The 21,758-nt window shown below is 31.8% G+C and overlaps 1 protein-coding gene across 1 annotated transcript in view; it reads left to right on the top strand.

Moving 5' to 3' along the window:
* mtt (mangetout) overlaps positions 1 to 21,758 on the top strand; it is a 160,367-nt gene that overhangs the window by 90,103 nt on the left and 48,506 nt on the right. The window contains exons 5-9 of the mRNA XM_075311324.1: positions 3,001 to 3,143; positions 10,223 to 10,331; positions 10,744 to 10,915; positions 15,963 to 16,069; positions 16,296 to 16,445. Coding sequence (XP_075167439.1) covers positions 3,001 to 3,143; positions 10,223 to 10,331; positions 10,744 to 10,915; positions 15,963 to 16,069; positions 16,296 to 16,445 — 681 coding nt within the window. The remainder of the gene's footprint in view (positions 1 to 3,000; positions 3,144 to 10,222; positions 10,332 to 10,743; positions 10,916 to 15,962; positions 16,070 to 16,295; positions 16,446 to 21,758) is intronic.

Below are 21,758 nucleotides of genomic sequence, written 5' to 3' on the forward strand. Positions count from 1 at the left end.
GGAATAGTTGCTGGCTTATTTCTGTAGACTTTAGACTTGACGTAGCCCCACAAAAAATAGTCTAAAGGCGTCAAATCGCATGATCTTGGTGGCCAACTTACCGGTCCATTTCTTGAGATGAATTGTTCTCCGAAGTTTTCCCTCAAAATGGCCATAGAATCGCGAGCTGTGTGGCATGTAGCGCCATCTTGTTGAAACCACATGTCAACCAAGTTCAGTTCTTCCATTTTTGGCAACAAAAAGTTTGTTAGCATTGAACGATAGCGATCGCCATTCACCGTAACGTTGCGTCCAACAGCATCTTTGAAAAAATACGGTCCAATGATTCCACCAGCGTACAAACCACACCAAACAGTGCATTTTTCGGGATGCATGGGCAGTTCTTGAACGGCTTCTGGTTGCTCTTCACTCCAAATGCGGCAATTTTGCTTATTTACGTAGCGATTCAACCAGAAATGAGCCTCATCGCTGAACAAAATTTGTCGATAAAAAAGCGGATTTTCTGCCACTGATTTTGGTAATAAAATTCAATGATTTGCAAGCGTTGCTCGTTAGTAAGTCTATTCATGATGAAATGTCAAAGCATACTGAGCATCTTTCTCTTTGACACCATGTCTGAAATCCCACGTGATCTGTCAAATACTAATGCATGAAAATCCTAACCTCAAAAGAATCACCCTTTATATGGTCTCTAACAACCGCGCAAAAATTGGTCCATATCGGTCCACTTTTACGTATAGCCCCAATATAAACGGACCCCCAAATTTGGCTTGCCGATCCTCTAAGAGAAGCAAATTTCATCCGCTCCGACTGAAATTTGGTACATGGCAAAAATTGGTCCATATCGGTCCACTTTTACGTATAGCCCCCATATAAACGGACCCCCAAATTTGGCTTGCCGATCCTCTAAGAGAAGCAAATTTCATCCGCTCCGGCTGAAATTTGGTACATGGTGTTAGTATATGGTCTCTAACAACCGCGCAAAAATTGGTCCATATCGGTCCACTTTTTCGTATAGCCCCCATATAAACGGACCCCCAAATTTGGCTTGCGATTGCTCTAAGAGAAGCAAATTTCATCCGATCCGGCTGAAATTTGGGACATGTTGTTGGTATATGGTCTCTAACAACCATGAAAAAATTGGTCCACATCGACCCATAATTATATATAGCCCCCATATAAGCCAATCCCCAGATTTGACCTACAGAGCCTCTTAGAGAAGCAAAATTCATCCGATCCGTTTGAAATTTGGTACATGGTGTTAGTATATGGTTTATAACAACCGTGCAAAAATTGGTCCACATCGGTCCATAATTATATATAGCCCCCATATAAACCGATCCCCCGATTTGGCTTGCGGAGCCCCTTGGAGCACCAAAATTCATCTGATTCAGTTGAAATTTGGTACATGGTGTAAGTATATGGTCTCTAATGACCATGCAAAAATTGGTCAAAATCGTTCTATAATTATATATAGCCGCCATATAAACCGATCACCAGATTTGACCTCCGGAACCTCTTGGAAGATCAAAATTCATCTGATTCAGTTCAAATTTGGTAGGTGGTGTTATTATATGGCCTCAAACACCCATGCAAAAATTGGTCGAAATCGGTCCATAATTATATAGAGGCCCCATATAAACCGATTCCCAGATTTGACCTCCGGAGCCACTTGGAAGAGTAAAATTCATCCGATTCGGTTGAAATTTGGTACGTGATGTTAGTATATTGTATCCAACAACCATGCAGGAATTGGTTCATATCAGTCCATAATTATATATAGCCCCCATATAAACCGATCCACAGATTTGACCTCCGGTGCCTTATGGAGAAGAAAAATTCATCCGATCTGGTTGAAATTTGGTACGTGGTGGTAGAATATGATATTGAACAACCATGCCAAAAGTGGTCCATATCAGTCCATAATCATATATAGCCCCCATATAAACCGATCCCGAGATTTGGTTTTGGAGCCTCTTGGAAGAGCAAATTTCATCCGAGTCAGTTGAAATTTGGTACATTGTGCTAGTATATGGCCGTTAACAACCATGCCTAAGTAGGTCCATATCGGTCTATAGTTATATATAGCCCTCAGATAAATCGATCCCCAATCACATAAAAATTGGTCCATATCAAGTTCATAATTGTTATAGCCCCCACATAAGCGACCCCCATATTTCAATTCTGGCTCTCTACGTATCGTTCAAAAAGTCCATATCGATTCGTAATTATTTGTAGACTTACCTATACATAACTTTTTTGTATAATATATACCACGTATGGACTAAGTCACAATTTAGAAAACGATGTTGAGAAGTTTTAAGATACCACAACCCAAGTAATTCGATTGTGGATGACATTCTTTCCTAGAAGTTTCTACGCAATCCATGGTGGAGGGTACATAAGATTTGGCCAGGCCGAACTTACGGCCGTATATACTTCTTTTTCTTATTTTTGACATATTAGGTTTTTAAAATCATATAGTACATACGTGTATTTTCATTTCGTAATTTGTTCAATGTCGGCCCACTGTGCAACACAGCTGTTCTAAAGCTTACATTTAAAATACTTAACTTCCGTTTTATTCATTAGTATCATTACACTCAGTATTGCTCTCAGGGCAAAAAAGACAAATACGTACACATACACACACACCCGGTTACAAACAGTTGACATGCTTTATAATATAGAGTGTTGGGTGAGAAAAATACAAAAGTAAATCTATATGAGTCACCGTAGACCTTCTCTCCTAGGCATGAGTACACTTGTCTTTGCCACCATTTTTACATTATTGTTTTTTATTCTCATTACAAGTCACAATGCTTTTGAGGGTGTACATGTATGTGTATGTGGGTGTATCTATGCGGGTGTTTTTATTTAATTTGGAGTCTTTAGACTCATTTTGCAAACACTCTACTTACCCTTACTCTTTCTCTTCCTCTTCCTCTCTCTCTCCCTTCTCTTTTCGTTTGGTGTATTGGTAACATCAAATAAAAACAGGTGCCATAATATTTGGATCCGATCAGGAAGTACGTGAAGTAATGCGAGCTGTACGCCGTAACAATGCCACGGGTGCCTTTTCCTGGATTGGTTCAGATGGTTGGAGTGCTCGTAATTTGGTATCGGATGGCAATGAGCCCGAGGTAAGTACCTCCCAAAAAAAAAAATAATAATAACAAATAATGAATAGAAAGGAAGAAGAAACAACAACAATAAAAATAATAACAAAGGCCAAAAATATAAACACTCTTCTACTAGCACTGGCAAACAATCATGAGATTCCCTATGGAAAGTGACGAAATATGGCAAGCTGTTGTTTTTTTTTTTTGTTATGGTTTGCAGGGCCATGACTCTTAATCAAAGACCATGAGGGTATACCAAACAAAGAGCCGTTAGACATGGTGCGAATAGAGCGAATGTAAATATCATTAGTAGAACAATAAGCGAACAAACAAACAAACAAATATTCGCGCTTATACATATGCACAGCGTTGACATTTCCACGAGGATGTGTATTAATTGCATGGCTTTGTGTTGTCCAATACGTCCGTTTCTTTTGTCCTTTTGCCTTATGGACTGCATTTAAATTAATTGAGGCTTAACTATTCGTTTATTTGGCTTTCACATGACAGCGAATGTGATGTGATGAGGTGGGGTAGGGTATGGGGAGGGGAGGGATATGTCATTCAATTAAAAAAGGCGCCAAATGTTTTTGGTATAATGAAATGGAATAATGGCTAAAGGGCTTATATTTAGTGAAGGTAAGGGGATTTTTTTGGTTATGCTTCAAGTAACTGGGGAAAGTCATAGTGAGCTTCATCTAAATATACCACAATGGCTTATCTCTTAATATTCTTAAGACTAGGGAAAGGATAATTGATATCTGTACTGGTAGAAAAATCTTATTCATATTAATGAAATTTGTCATTAAAATTCAATGTAAATTTCTGTTAAACAATGAAATATGTTGCCCTTTATAAATACATAAGGTCATATATATGAATTTATTTATTTAAAGCTTACAGGCCTTTCAAAAAATTGTATTGATTGATGAGTCCTTGTTTTTTCGGGTGTTTAATTCATTCATTTCACTGAAATAAGGCTGGAATAAAGTTTCTTGTTTTTTTTTTTTACACACTTCATGACCTAACAACTAACTCACAATTATAGTGAGAGTACGTTACTTCAAATGTATATCATTGTAACATTTTATCCAGCCCTGTGATTATCTATCCTTTTGTCTGTGTATCTGTCTGCTTATCTCTGCCATGGAAACATGAACTTTTTTATCTTTCCAAGTCATCAACGTTTATTAAACCTCCACTTGTTTATCATGGCCCATTTCTATGAATTCCGTTTGTAAGCTCGCCAGTTATTTTTTTTTTTTTGTTTTGTCCAGAAAAATAAGACTGAAACAAACAAATTGTTGGGTTGTTCTTTTAGAGAATGGAAGGAGTTTGTTGGTGTGCAAAACATATACACTCGAAAAAAACAAACTTCGAATCAATTAGTGCGAAACTCTACATAGCCCACATGTTACATGTGCTACATATTTTCCTTCCAGCAAACAAAACAAGCAATGGTACGAATTATGGTTTTCAAACGAACGACAATACCATCACACTCTACACGAAAATGGCTCTACGGTATTTTGGACCATTTGTCAAAATTTTATTTCTATAGAAAATTTTATCAAAATTTCATATTTATAGAAAACTTTATCAAAATTTCATTTCTATAGACAATTTTGTCAAAATTTTATTGCTATAGAAAAGTTTTGTCAAAATTTCATACCTAGAGAAAATTTTCTAAATACTTTATTTCTATAGAAAATTTTAACAAAATTTTATTTTTATAGAACAGTATGTTTCAAGAGCAAATTTTATTTTTATAGAAAAATTTATTATTTCTATACAATATTCTTGTCAACATTTTATTTCTATAGAAAATATTGTCAAAATTTCATATCTATAGAACATTTTGTCAAAATTGCATATCTATAGAACAACTTGTCAAAATTTCATATCTATAGGAAATTTTGTCAAAATTTTATTTCTATTTATTTCAAAATTCTATTTCTATAGAAAATTTTATCAAAATTTTATTTCTATAGAAATTTTTTTTAAAATTTTATTTCCATAGAAAATTTTGTTAAAATTTTATTTCTATAGAAAATTTTATCAAAATTTTATTTCTATTGAAAATGTTGTCAAAATTTTATTTCTATAGACAATTTTGTCAAAATGTTAATTCTATAGAAAAATTTGTAAAAATTCCATATCTATAGAAAAATTTTTCATTATTTCATATCTATACAAAATTTTATCAAAATTTCATATCTATAGACAATTTTGTCAAAATTTCATATCTTTACAAAATTTTTTAAATATTTTAATTCTATAGAAAGTTTTGTCAAAATTTCATATCTATAGAAAATTTTGTCAAAATTTTTTTTTTTATAGAAAAACTTTTCAAAATATTATTTCTATAGCAAATCATGTGTAAATTCTATTTCTATAGAAACTTCTCAAAATTTTATTTCCATAGAAAATTTTGTCAAAATTTCATAGCTATAAAAGATTTTGTAAAAATTTTATTTCTATAGAAAATTTTGTCAAAATTTCATATCTATAGAAAATGATATCAAAATTTCATTTCTATAGAAAAGTCTTGTCAAAATTTTATTTCTATAGAAAATATTGTCAAAATGTCATATCTATAAAAAATTTTGCGAAATTTCATATGTATAGAAAATTTTGTCAAAATTTCATATCTAAAGAAAATTTCGTCAAAATTTATTTCTATAGAAAATTTTATCAGCATTTTATTTCCCTTTATCCCTTATTTATTGCTTTTATCATAAGCCAATAGTTTTCCACCTGTTTTTATTTTATTTCTATAGAAAATTTTTGTCAAAATTTTATTTCTATAGAACATAATCGCCAAAATTTTATTTCTATAGAAAATTTTTGTCAAAATTTTATTTCTATAGAACATAATCGCCAAAATTTTATTTCTATAGAAACTTTTCTCAAAATTTTATTTCTATAGAAAATTTTGTCAAAATTGTATTTCTATAGAAAATTTTGTCAAAATTTTATTTCTATAAAAACATTTGTCAAAATTTTGTTTCCACAGAAAATGTTGTCAAAATTTCATATCAATGGAAAATTTTGTCAAATTTTTATTTCTTTAGAAAATTTTGACAAAATTTTCTATAGAAATAAATTTTTGACAAAATAAAAAAAAAAAATTTTGACAGAATAGAAAATTTTGTCAAAATTTTATTTCGATAGAAAATTTTATCAAAATTTTATTTCTATAGACAATTTTATCAAAATTTCATATCTATAGAAAATTTTGTAAAAATGTCATATCTATAAAAAATTTTGTCGCAATTTCATATCTATAAAAAATTTTGTGAAAATTTCATATCTATAGGAAATTTTGTCAAAATTTTATTTCTATTTATTTCAAAATTCTATTTCCATAGAAAAATTTTTTTTAAATTTTATTTCTATAGGAGACTTTGCCACAATTTTATTTCTATAGAAAATGTTGTCAAAATTTCATATCTATAGAAAATGTTGTCAAAATTTCATATCGATAGAAATTTTTTTCAAAATTTTATTTCTATAGAAAAATCTTGTCAAAATTTTATTTGTATTGAAAATTTTGTCAAAATTTTAGTTCTATAGACAATTTTGTCAAAATGTTATTTCTATAGAAAATTTTGTCAAAATTTCATATCTATAGAAAATTTTGTCAATATTTCATATCAATAGAAAATTTTGTCATAATTTCATATCTATAGAAAATTTTATTAAAATTTTATATCTACACAAATTTTGTAAAATTTTCATATCTATACAAAATTTTGTCAATATTTTAATTCTATAGAAAATTTTGTCAAAATTTAATATCTATAGAAAAATTTGTCAAGTTTCATATCTATAGAAAATTTTGTCAAAATTTTATATATATATAGAAAATTTTGTCAAAATTTCATATCTATAGAAAATTTAGTCATAATTTCATATCTATAGAAAATTTTATCAAAATTTTATATCTATAAAAATTTTGTCAAATTTTCATATCTATACAAAATTTTGTAAATATTTTAATTCTATAGAAAATTTTGTCAAATTTTCATATCTATAGAAAATTTTATCAAAATTGTATTTCTATAGAAAATATTGTCAAAATTTCAAATATATAAAAATTTTTTATCGAAATTTCATATCTATAGAACATTTTGTCAAAATTTTATTTCTATAGAAAATTTTGTCAAAATTTCATAGCTATTAAAAGATTTTGTCAAAATTGTATTTCTATAGAAAATTTTATCAAAATTTCATTTCTATAGAAAAATCTTGTCAAAATTTTATTTCTATATAAAATATTTTCAAAATTTCGTATCTATACAAAATTTTGTCAATATTTTAATTCTATGAAACATTTTTTCCAAATTTTATTTCTATACAAAATTTTGTCAAATTTTCATATCTATAGAAAATTTTGTCAAAATTTTATTTCTATAGATTTTTTTTGTTTAAATTTCATATCTATAGAAAATTTTGTCAAAATTTTATTTCTATAGAAAATTTTTGTTATAATTTTATTTCTATAAAAAGTTTGATCAACAATTTATTTCCCTTTGTCCCTTATTTATTGCTTTTATCATAAGCCAATAGTTTTTCCACCGGTCAAAGTTCTGGACAGTAAGTGGATTTTATTTTCACTTTTGGCATACCTTTCAATAACCCGCTGACTGACCGGACTGTGATAGTTTTTCTACGTTCTTTTTATTTACATTGAAAGCTCTCAAATTTAGACACTTTGGAAACACAATACCTCTCGAATGTGGACAATTGTTAAGAGACGTTTGTTGTTTTAAGACATGAAAATTAACCTCTTATAACCACATTCTCCCCCAAATAGAGACAAAATTTAGGCTTCTATGGGTGTCCACTTCTGAGAGGTTTCATTTCCAGTAAATTAACTTTTAATTCAGACGAATTTAATAAGAACCTAATTTTCTATAAAACCCATTCATTCAGTTTTCATTTTTCGAGTGTACACAAAACCTAAAACTAAACGAAAAAAATCGAAAAATACAAAAAAAAAATCTATAAAACCCATTCGTTCATTTTTCATTTTTCGAGTGTATACATAACCTAAAACTAAACAAAAAAAATCGAAAAATAAAAAAAAAATGTTTCGAGGGCAACATATTGTTAACATTAACGCTTGTTGTTTTCGTTTTTGTTGTTGTTGTTTTTTCGTCAGGAGGAATTTTTGGTATTCCATAGCAAATTTTTTCCTTCACTCGCCATAGCAAATGAAATGAATTCAGTAAAGCAAGTAGTCAGGACTAATGACTGATTTCGATTTATTTTCTGGTGGGTTGCAAAGAGCGCATACTAAAATGAGCGGTCTGGGGAGGTCCCAGGAATGTTGAGTATTTTCTCTGGTACAATGTGAAAAAGTTACAATCACTATGCCAAGCATTCATGGAATGCCAAAACAAGCAAATAACATCGAATTCAAATACAAGTAGCCTGTTCTTGTGGCTGCCGATTCACTCCACTCATTGTCATCAATCACAACAATTCCTGTGGCAATGGGTTAAGGTGAACAGTTTAATTTGCTGCAATTTGTTTTAATGAGAAAATAACTGAAACATCTTCTCGTTTAATTAAACATTAATTCCAGTAATGACATTCATTGACCCAAAAAATATTTTACACAATTTCATGTCATTCAAGTATTATACTTGAAATTCTGTTATTTTTTTAGGAGTGTCAAGTGAATTTATAGTGGAAATGGATATTCTTGCATGCAAGAAATTTCGAAAATTCTTTAAAGGAATTCATTCGTTTTTATTGGGGAAGGGGAAATGTTAAATAATAGAAAATATGAACAAATGAGGGGGAAAAAATCTCGCAATAGGATTTTCAATCACCAGGTAGACTCTATTGAATAGCCATTCTGAAGATCGGATAACAGAAGTATCAATTCAATACGACATTGCTTCACAAATGTACCCCATAGATGCTTAAGAAGTGAAATCATGAAACCGGTTAATATAAATCATTGGTATATTAAGAGCAGAATTTGTTTTTTTTTTTAATTGTTGCTTTTATTGAAGGAGCTTTTGTTTGATTGGTAATTCCTGCTTGTGTGTGTGTGTTTCTGAGTTTGGCTTTTGTTATGCTGACTTGGAGGAAACAGTTTGATAGTTACTACGAGAGCATTAAAGGAAGTTACTCCGAGAGCACTAAAGAGGGAGAGAGAGAGAGAGAGAGATCTAAAGCAAATAGACTAATAGAATTGCATTTTTCACACATACATAAATGAGAGATCGAAATTGAATTTAAATCTGAGTAAAATGTTCAGTTTTCAAGCTGAAAACCAGCTTGTTTTCACGGTTACATTTTTTAATTAATTAATTTAGAAAAATAAAATTATTTTCAATCAATTCCTTGGATCTCTTCCATCCATTATTTGGCAAGACTTCTTCAAAATACAAACTTCTTCACAAATATATTTGTACCTGTAATTTAGTGTTTTGGTGAAAAAACCCGAACATAGTACTCACCTTATACAAACAAAATAAAATTAAAGGATTTTTCTATAAAAGAATTGTATTACAAATTTAATTAAAAATTTGGTTCACCGACCATACCACTAACGTTAAAGCAGTTAAATATTTTCTTGGCATTGAATAGCAAATTATCGTTCGTAGAAAAAAATATTGCTTTAATTAAGTCGCTCTCTTAGCAACAATGCTCACCCAATGGTTCTCAAACTTTTTTCTCCATGCCAACCTAACTTAAAATCCCTATGCCTACAAAACTTCATGGAATTGTTTAACATAATTACTTAGTACATTAGGAGCAGAAAGGCAAAAATCTCAATAAACTATTCCATTATCGTTCGTAGAAAAAATTATTGCTTTAATTAAGTCGCTCTCTTAGCAACAATTTTCACCCAATGGTCCTCAAACTTTTTTCCTCCATGCTAACCTAACTTAAAATCCCTATGCCTACAAAACTTCAGCTTCTTAATCTAAGCAACTACTACAACTATAGCAATATTATTTAAAAAAATTGCAAAATTCTCGGCTATATCTGATTATTAAATATAAAAGTATTAAAATATTTTTCAAAAAAAAAAAGAATTTACAAATGATTAAAATGTTGTTTTCTTATTATTTCAGGTTGAAGGAACTTTATCTGTGCAGCCGCAGGCAAATCCGGTCAAAGGTTTTGAAGAGTACTTTTTAAATCTTACAGTTGAAAACAATCTGAGAAACCCGTGGTTTGTTGGTAAGTTATCGGCACTAACCGATGTTTTATTTAAGTATTTGAGAGAGTGTTCAGAATGACATATATATGAAATCACAATAAATGTGTCCAGTTCGAAAAGAGAAAATAAGAATGTCTTGAAATTCGGGGTTTCAGAAAAAATTAAATTTATCGTAGATATCCAAGAATACACGGCCTATTATAGAGTGTAAAAATAAAATCCCAGCAAAAAAAGTGTCACCAAATAAGAATGAACAGAGTCTGGAAATTGAGCACAATGGACTGAATAGTCTTAATGAGCCTGAAATATCGGGCTGTCACAATATCTATGTTCTGGATATTGCAGGAAATCTGTTCAAAAGTGGGCTAGTCATAGAACGTTTTTTTTTTGCCTGGATCTTCCTAACGTATATAATTTTATTGTCTATTTCAGAATTTTGGGAAGACCATTTCCAATGCCGGTATCCTGGTAGTTCAAGTACACCCTACAATAACTACAACCGTACATGTTCGAAAACTGAACGATTATCTCGTGAGGACACAGATTTTGAAGATCAACTACAGTTCGTTAGTGATGCAGTTATGGCATTTGCCTATGCTTTAAGGTAAGAAAATTTCAGTATCAAGTTATGCTCAACGAAGAAGACAACTCTAATTGTAAAATGTTTAAAACCTCTCAGAAGTTGAAAGCAATGCAGCCAGGTAGATTTGTTTAATTGAAGTTTTGAAGTGTATCACTGGAGTATTTTTTTAATTTGGAAAACCATTTTATACCTATTTCCTTATTTTTTTTTTTAAATCCAGATCAATTTATGGTGTTCAAAAATCACCTGGCAACAATGATTGAAAGCTTCTTACTTGTTTCCACAATTGGAAGGTGCTTAGCATTTGTATGTGTTTATATGAACATCTCATGCATATTCTCTTGCTTTCATCTATGTTAGATAACAAAAAGCTACCAATAAAATTTCATGAATAATCGTAAATTTTTTTCGAAAAAATCGTCTTAATCGGCACTTGCATTTAGAAATCGGAAACTTCTATTTATTTATTCAAAAAATCGCCAAAATGCCGATGAATCGTAAAAATTGGCAGCCCTGGCTGAAAGTTATACGTATTGCTTATGCTAGTACTAGCTGTTCAATAAATCCCATATACTGATCTAATATCACTCACACCCACACAAAAACTAGCAAAACACAAATTTACAATAACAATGTGACTGTTCAAGATTCTCTGTGCAAAGTGTACAATTGGTGTGTGTGTGTGTGAATGTAGCAGGAATGGGCAAAGAGACTACGCGACGTTGTGAAGTCTCTACATTGTAGCAACTTCACTGACATACTCTTGCTCTCTTCCGTAGTAGAAAGAGAGTATCAAATCAGAGAGATCAAATCATTTGCTTGTGCTATACAGGGCTGCCTATTTTGCCGATTTATTGGCATTTTGACAATTTTTTACTCAAAAAAAAGCAAATGCCGATTTTCCGATTATTGCCCCAAAAATGGCGATATTAGCTCCGTTCAAAAATTTTGAATAGAAGCAGTTCGTTTACAAGTGTAGAGCCAGACAAAAAGAGTTTTTGCTGGAAATTTAATATATGTAGGAGCTATACCTCATTTCACATCTACAGTATTAGTATCACTGTTACCAAGGGACCCACCGTGGTGCAATGGTTAGCATGCCCACCTTGCATACAAAAGGTCGTGGGTTCTATTCCTGCTTCGACCGAACACCAAAAAGTTTTTCAGCGGTGGATTATCCCACCTCAGTAATGCTGGTGACATTTCTGAGGGTTTCAAAGCTTCTCTAAGTGGTTTCACTGCAATGTGGAACGCCGTTCGGACTCGGCTATAAAAAGGAGGTCCCTTGTCATTGAGCTTAACATGGAATCGGGCAGCACTCAGTGATAAGAGAGAAGTTCACCAATTTGGTATCACATTGGACTGAATAGTCTAAGTGAGTCTGATACATCGGGCTGCCACCTAACCTAACCTAACCTAACGGTTACCACTCGTGCCAAAAATAATCTACCACCAAAATTTGAAGAAAATTTTACCAACAATCTATCAGAATAAAAAAAATTATTTTGAAGTTTTTGTGGTTAGTATATAAAAAAATTTGTTTTATTCAAAACAAACGTTATATTGAATTTATAGAAAATTTATAGAAAAATAGTCTGTAAGGATTATATTGTGAATTATCCAAAGACTGAATAAATAAATAAATTTTGTTAACCTTTTATTTGTTGTTACCTTTTATTTGTTAAAGTTGTCAATATTTTATTTCTACAAAAAAATTTTGTCAAAATTTTTTTTTCTATGGAAATGTTTGTCAAAATTTTATTTTTATAGAAAATTTTGTCAAAATTTTATTTCTATAGAAATTTTTGTCAAAATTTTATTTCTATAGAATTTTTTGTTAAAATTTTATTTTTATAGAAAATTTTTTTAAAAAAATAATTTCTATAGCAAATTTTTGACAAAAATTTATTTCTATAGAAAATTTTGTTAAAAAAAAATTATTTCTACAGAAAATTTTTTAGAAAAAATTATTTCTATAGAAAATTTTGTTAAAAAAATTTATTTCTATAGAAAATTTTTTCAAAAATTTATTTTCATAGAATTTTTTATCAAAATTTTTTTTATAGAAAATTTTGTCAAAATTTTATTTCTATAGAAAATTTTGTTAAAAAATGTATTTCTATAGAAAATTTTGTCAAAAATTTATTTCTGTAGAAATTTTGTCAAAATTTTCTTTCTATAGAAAACTTTGTCAAAATTTTATTTCTATAGAAAATTTTGTCAAAATTTTATTTCTATAGAAAATTTTGTAAAAAATTCTATTTCTATAGAAAATTTTGTCAAAATTCTATTTCTATAGAAAATTTTGTTACAAAAATTTATTTCTTCAGAAAATTTTGTCAAAAATCTATTTTTATAGAATATTTTATCAAAATTTTATTTCTATAGAAAATTTTGTTAAAAAAAATTATTTCTATAGAAAATTTTGTTAAAAAAATTTATTTCTATAGAAAATTTTGTCAAAAATTTATCAACAACATCTGTTTTTATTCACATGACAAAATTTTATTTCTATAGAAAATTTTGTTAAAAAAATGTATTTCTATAGAAAATTTTGTCAAAATTTTATTTCTATAGAAAATTTTGTCAAAATTCAATTTCTATAGAAAATTTTGTTAAAAAAATTTATTTCTATAGAAAATTTTGTCAAAAATCTATTTTCATAGAATATTTTATCAACATTTTTTTAATAGAAAATTTTGTCAAAATTTTATTTCTATAGAAAATTTTGTCAAAAATCTATTTTCATAGAATATTTTATCAAAATTTATTTTAATGGAAAATTTTGTCAAAATTTTATTTCTATAGAAAATTTTGTCAAAAATTTATTTCTTTAGAAAATTTTGTCAAAAATTTATTTATAAAGAAGATTTTGTCAAAGTTTTATTTTCATAGAAAATGTTCATTGAAAATTTTGTCAAAATTTTATTTCTATAGAAAACTTTCTCAAAACTTTATTTCTGTAGACAATACTTGCACATTTTTATTTCTTTAGAACATTCTTGTAAAACTTGATTTCTATAGAAAATTTTTGGCAATTTCTTTATATTAAATTCTTGCAAAATGTTATTTCTAAACAAATTTTTGCAAAATTTAATTTCTATAGAAAATTTCCCCAATATTTTATTTCTATAGAAGTTTTTGTTAAAATTTTATTTAAAAAAAAAAATTACCTCTTAATTTGAGAGTCAATCAATAAGAGTTTTTGATCAAATTGTGGAAGATCGTTTTTCTTGAAATTTTATTGGTAGCCCTGGTGCTATATAAGAGGTTGGCTGATAAGTCCCCGGTTTAACAAAGAAAAACACATTTTTTTTTGTTGTCAAAATTCATTTTTACTATTCAACATAGTTCCCTTCAAGAGCGATACAACGATTATAACGACCTTCCAATTTTTTCATACCATTTTGGTAGTACTCCTTCGGTTTTGCCTCAAAATAGGCCTCAGTTTCGTCGATCACCTTTTCATTGCACCCAAATTTTTTCCCTGCGAGCATCCTTTTGAGGTCTGAGAACAAGAAAAAGTCGCTGGGGGCCAGATCTGGAGAATACGGTGGGTGGGGAAGCAATTCGAACCATGAATTCATGAATTTTTGCCATCGTTCTCAATGACTTGTGGCACGGTGCGTTGTCTTGGTGGAACAACACTTTTTTCTTCTTCATATGGGGCCGTTTTGCCGCGATTTCGACCTTCAAACGCTCCAATAACGCCATATAATAGTCACTGTTGATGGTTTTTCCCTTCTCAAGATAATCGATAAAAATTATTCCATGCGCATCCCAAAAAACAGAGGCCATTACCTTGCCAGCGGACTTTTGAGTCTTTCCACGCTTCGGAGACGGTTCACCGGTCGCTGTCCACTCAGTCGACTGTCGATTGGACTCAGGAGTGTAGTGATGTAGCCATGTTTCATCCATTGTCACATATCGACGGAAAAACTCGGGAGTATTACGAGTTAAAAGCTGCAAACACCGCTCATATCATCAACACGTTGTTGTTTTTGGTCAAATGTGAGCTCGCGCGGCACCCATTTTGCACAGAGAGAGTATATCCAAATATTGATGAATGATATGACCAACACGTTCCTTTGATATCTTTAAGGCCTCGATCAACTTCATTTTACGGTCATTCAAAATCATTTTGTGGATGTTTTTGATGTTTTTGTCGGTAACCACCTCTTTCGGGCGTATACTGCGTTCACCGTCCTCCGTGCTCATTTCACCACGCTTGAATTTTGCATACCAATCAATTATTGTTGATTTCCCTGGGGCAGAGTCCGGAAACTCATTATTGAGCCACGTTTTTGCTTCCACCGTATTTTTTCCCCTCAGAAAACAGTATTTTATCAAAACACGAAATTGCTTTTTTTTTTAATTTTTTTCACAAAAGCAAAAGTTTCTTCACAAAAGACGCTCTGTCTCACAAACTAATTGACTTACAGACGTCAAATTTTGACACAAATCATTTGAAGGCTAGTACTATATAAAAGTAGTAGGCATTTTATACTAGCGACGCCATCTATGTGTCAGACCGGGGACTTATCAGCCAACCTGTTCAATATAATTCAGATTTTCAGAGAAATATTCCTAGGGCTAAAGGAGAATATATGTACTAATGACTGTATTTCAATAAGGCTTTATAGATTGAGAATTAATTATTTCAAAATTTAAGGCATAACAATAAATATAAAATGAATTATTTAAGTAGGAAAAATCGCATTTTAAATTAGTTGTCTATGCTTTTAATAAATACTATAAGAAAAAACCATAAAGATTTTGTTAATATTAAAGCTCATAGAAGTTTTTTATTTAGACATTAAATTGAAAAAATTTTGTAAATTATTATCTTAATCTATTCATCTATAAAAGTCAACTTTAAGCAAATACAAAAAACAACTCTGCCCATTTATTTCGAATTCCTTTAAATGTCCATTGTCATGGTCAAGGTCACCATAATAACGACATTGCTATGGAATAGTAAATGTTGGAGACTGAAACAACAATGAAAATGAAAAAAAAAAAAATACTTAAATTGATTTATATGATATTTGCCTTCTTAATTCCACAGAGACATGCACCGTGAATTATGTGGCGGCAAACCTTCATTGTGTGATGCCATGAAACCAACAAAGGGCGCGGATTTATTACGATTCTTAAGGAAGGTAGAATTTGAAGGTGAGTACTTGAATGGATAACAGTATAGTCACCTTATGTTCTGTTTTTTTTTTTATTATTTTGTATTTTCAATTTTTTCATTATTTTGCATTTAAATATTCCTTTTAGATAGGTAATAAATGCCTTGTGACACTTCCTTATTTGCTTTTGAAAAAAAAAACAACAACAATACAATTTAATGTAAAACACGTTTTTGATATTTAACAAATTTTCAATGTAATTACAGGACTCAGCGGGGATAATTTTCGTTTCGATAGTAATGGTGATGGTCCGGCTCGTTATAATATCATACACTTCAAACAATCCAAGGAGGGTCAATACAATTGGGTGAAAGTTGGCGAATACTATGAGGGTGAATTGCGCCTGAATATGTCTGGTATGTATTGGGCTTTTTTAAAAATTCAAAGTGCTAGAAGGCTAATAAAAATCATAAGACTAATAACAAGTATATACAGCAGTAAGTTCGGCCGGGCCGAATCTTAAATACCCACCACCATGTATCAAATATACTAGTTTCCTTTGAAAATTCTTCGTCATAGCGGGTTACTTGATAATATATAGAATTTCAGGGGGTTTTATGACAAATATTCTCCCAAGCTGAACAGTTCAACCAGTACGCTTCCCGAAGATAAATTTAAAGATTCAACCTATGAAAACTAGATCAGATTCTGGATTTATAACAACCATTTTGTTTGAGAGTTTAATTTTTAGAGGAATCACAATCATCTTGTGTAAGTTGCTTGCATACTGATTAAACAACGCCTTGATCTAAAATCTTTAGATTTTTGCCCCCCATTATTTAACTGATTACGAGAAGTAAAATCTGGAAATTTTACACTATGTTAGTACAAAACAAGTATATACGGCCGTAAGTTCGACCAGGCCGAAGCTTATGTACCCTCCACCATGGATTGCATAGAAACTTCTACTGAAGACCGTCATCCAATATCGAATTACTTGGTTTGCGGTAACACTTGCCAATGGCAAGGTATCTTAAAACTTCCTAACACCGTAATATATAGTCCATACGAGGTATATATTAAACTAAAAAAGGCCATTTAAATACGTATATAATTAAGTTTAAAGTTTCTATAGAAATAAAATTTTGGGAAAATAAAATTTTGACAACATAGAAATAAAATTTGGAAAAAAATTTTCTGTAGAAATAAAATTTGGAAAAAAAATTTTTTATAGAAATAAAATTTTGACAAAATTTTCTATAGAAATAAAATTTTGACAAAATTTTCTATAGAAATAACATTTTGACAACATTTTCTATAAAAATAACATATTGGTAGATTATTTTTGGCTCGAGTGGCAACCATGACTATGAGCCGATATGGACCAATTTTTGTGTGATTGGGGATCGGCTATATATAACTATAGACCGATATGGACCAATTTTGGTATGGTTATTAGCGGCCTTATACTAAGATTTCAACCGGATCGGATGAATTTTGCTCCTCAAGAGGCTCCGGAGGACAAATCTGGGGATCGATTTATATGAGGGCTATATATAATAATGGACCGATATGGACCAATTCTTGCATGGTTGTTAGATACCATATACTAACACCATGTACCAAATTTCAACCGCATCGGATGAATTTTGCTCCTCTAAGAGGCTCCGGAGGTCAAATCTGGGGAAAGGTTTATATGGGGGCTATATATAATTATAGGCCGATGTGGACCAATATTTCCATGGTCATTTGAGAACATATACCAACACCATGTACCAAATTTCAGCCGGATCGGATGAAATTTGCTTCTCTTAGAGGCTCCGCAAGCCAAATCGGGGGATCGGTTTATATGGGGGCTATATATAATTATGGACCGATGTGGACCAATTTTTGCATGGTGTTTAGAGACCATATACTAACACCATGTACCAAATTTCAGCCGGATCGAATGAAATTTGGTTCTCTTAGAGGCTCCGCAAGCCAAATCGGGGGATCGGTTGATATGGGGGCTATAAGTAATTATGGACCGATATGGACCAATTTTTGCACGGTTGTTAGAGACCGTATACTAACACCATGTACCAAATTTCAGCCGGATCGGATGAAATTTGCTTCTCTTAAAGCAATCGCAAGCCAAATTTGGGGGTCCGCTTATATGGGCAAGCAATCGCAAGCCAAATTTGGGGATCCGTTTATATGGGGGCTATACGTAAAAGTGGACCGATATGGACCAATTTTTGCATGGTTGATAGAGACCATATACTAACACCATGTACCAAATTTCAGCCGGATCGGATGAAATTTGTTCTCTCACTCTTAAAAGTGAACCGATATGGACCAATTTTTGCGTGGTTGATAGAGACCATATACTAACACCATGTACCAAATTTCAGCCGGATCGGATGAAATTTGCTTCTCTTAGAGGATCGGAAAGCCAAATTTGGGGGTCCGTTTATATGGGGGCTGTGCGTAAAAGTGGACCGATATGGTCCATTTGCAATACCGTCCGACCTACATCAATAACAACTACTTGTGCCAAGTTTCAAGTCGATAGCTTGTTTCGTTTGGAAGTTAGCGTGATTTCAACAGACGGACGGACGGACATGCTCAGAGCGACTCAGAAGTTCACCACGACCCAGAATATATATACTTTATGGGGTCTTAAAGCAATATTTCGATGTATTACAAACGGAATGACAAAGTTAATATACCCCCATCCTATGGTGGAGGGTATAACAAGTAAGGAAAGTCTAAAGTCGGGCTTTTGGCACACCTCATTATGGTGCTAAAATACCTCTAGATTTCCAATTTCGGGCGAATTGGATAGAAACTATCGATTCTAGAAGCCCTAAAAATATAATCGGGAGATAGGTCTATTTGGGGGCTATGCCAAAACATTTTTGGCACACCTCTTTGTGGTCATAAAATACCTCTAGATTTCCAATTTCAGGCAAATTGGATAGAAACTAAGGTTTTTATAAGCCCAAGACCCCAAATCGGGATGTCGGTTTATATGGGGACCATACCAAAACATGGACCGATACTCACCATTTTTGGCACACCTCTTTTGGTCCTAAAATACCTCTAGATTTCTAATTTCAGACAAATTGCATAAAAACTACTGTTTCTATAAGCCAAAGACCCCAAATCGGGAAGTCGGTTTATATGGGGTCTATATCAAAACCTGGACCGATATATCCCATTATCGAACATGACCTGCATGGAGACAAAATACGAGTTTGTGCAAAATTTCAGCACGATTGCTTTATTATTGAAGACTGTAGCGTGATTATAACAGACAGACGGACATAGCTATATCGTCTTAGAATTTCTCCCTGATCAAGAATATATATACTTTATATAGTTGGAAATCGATATTTCGATGTATAACAAACGGAATGACAAACTTATTAAACTCTCATCACTATTCCATGGTGGTGGATATAAAAATTGGACCATTGCATTATAGAAATTTTAATTTTTCTACCCTTTACCGTAGATTGCGAGGTATACAAAGTTTGTCATTTCGTTTGTTGCACATTAAAATTTTGTTCTTAGGCCCTATAAAGTATATATACTAGCAAGTATATGTTATTAATATAGGTCGGACGGAATGGTAAATGGGCCATATCGCACTACTATATGTTAGGTATAGCCCCATATAAACCGACCCTAGATTTGGCTTGCGGAGTCCAGAGATGGTCTGTATCAAACTTTTTTAGGTTTGCGACTGTCGCAAAGTTGTAAACGTCGTAAACGTCGTAAACGTCACATACGCGTCGTAAATGTAAAAAAAGTCGCAAACTGAAAATACTTTAGTCGCGTCGGCTAGGCAGCGAATTCGATGATATCCAAGACGATGATAGGTGCGAAGAAGTTTCAATTCTTAGGAATGTTCACAATTTTCGATTTTAGTCCCCACATTTTCCCTATTGCTTTTTGCACGAGTACAGGGTAACCGTGGATTTACTCGTCCTTTCTTAGCTTTAAGTTCAGTCTCCTGTCCAATATAACTCCAAGGTATTTTACACACTCACTAACGGGAATTTCGATACCACCTAAGAAAATAGGCTTGACCATGGGAAAACTTTCACAAATTTCTGCAGAAACTCACAGCAAATGCTGTCAAACTAAATTAAAAAATGTTCAGGATTTCTTCAAAAGTCACAGTTTGTGACAGGCCAACCCTGGCGGAGTCCCCTGGAGTAGCAAATTTGATACTATCCGGATGAAATTTAGTACGCGATGGCTGTATATGGCCTCTAACAACCATACAAAAATGGTCGATATGGGTCCATAGATATATTTAGCCCCCATTATAAACTGATCCCCAGATTTGACTTCCGTAGCCTCTTGAAGCAGCAGATTTCATCCGATCCGCTTGAAACTTTCCTACAAAAAAAATTTGTTATTTAAGTTTTAAAGAGTTAAAGTTTTTCCCTTCCTATATACTAGATGCCGATGAGCAAGTGACAAGAGTCAACCCTAATCTTTCCCAACGGCAAATTACTCCATGTCATGGGGATTATGTGACACGTGCATTTTATAAATACCAACAAATGCTATAGAGACCTTATAAATACTCGACCACATGAGACATACTAATCATAGCAATGTTGATAGCCATAACTATTCCCAGGAAAATCTTCTCGCTCACCCACCCGCCTCCCCTACCATTCCAACTATTTCAATAACTTATGAAGCATTTACATGTGAGCATTTTCTTTATGACATAAAATGAAATGAAAGAAACCATAAGGTGACTAACAGCAGGTATCTAGTCGTCTATTGGAGAATGTATTCATGGTTGAATACTGAAAACAGGACATGTTGGTAAATGAAAGGAACAATTTTTCTTTTATCAAAAATAAAAAACTGTTTTAAAATCACATAGAATACTGCAATGGAATAAATACCCAATGGTAATATAAATATATGGTAAATCATCAGTTGCCTCTCAGCTAAAGGAGATGAGGTTATGGATGTCTATGACACAATAGTTGGTATTGTGTCACACACACACACATACATGATTCCATTTAACGCAATCATGGGTTAAAAGCCTTACAGGCAACATGTTCGGCATTCTATTGTTGATAGTTTGTTGGTGAATAATTGTGGAGAAGGTCTTGTGCAAGTTTATTATACTCATTGCATGCTCTCTCTCTCACTCTCTCTCTCTCTCTCTCTTCGAGTAAATTTATCTGTATAACAAAGAGATCAATCATTTCCTCTTCTACATGGGGATTTCAAAATACATTCTTTTGAAAATGATTTTATACAAAATAAATGTTAGTCATGGTTATGTCCTATAGTAAAAGGTCCCCTATTAAAAGCCAGCAGTAAGGCTCTCTTGTCCATTGTTAACATATTTTACTGGCATGTATTCTCATATAATAGATTGTCGAGAGTAGCAGGTCTATTGTGTTGAATACAAATACAACCGGAATTGAAATAACGATGAAGGATAACAACACATGGAATGTAGATATAGGTAGCCACAGGGTTTGGGTTGGAAAGTCGGTCAAGTGTTAATACACTAAATGAGTATTAATTACAAATAAATATTGGAGATTAATTCAATATCATTTAATTTTGATTCAAATTATTGTGCAACAACAAACTATCACACGAAATGTGATGAAGAGAGTTAGTGGAGAGAGAGAGCACTAACAGTAAGAAATTATCATTTTTCAACCTATATAGTATTTTCTGTTCTCCTGTTACAT

The sequence above is a fragment of the Haematobia irritans genome, chromosome 5, assembly GCF_050003625.1.
Source record: "Haematobia irritans isolate KBUSLIRL chromosome 5, ASM5000362v1, whole genome shotgun sequence".
Classification (NCBI taxonomy): Eukaryota; Metazoa; Arthropoda; class Insecta; order Diptera; family Muscidae; genus Haematobia; species Haematobia irritans.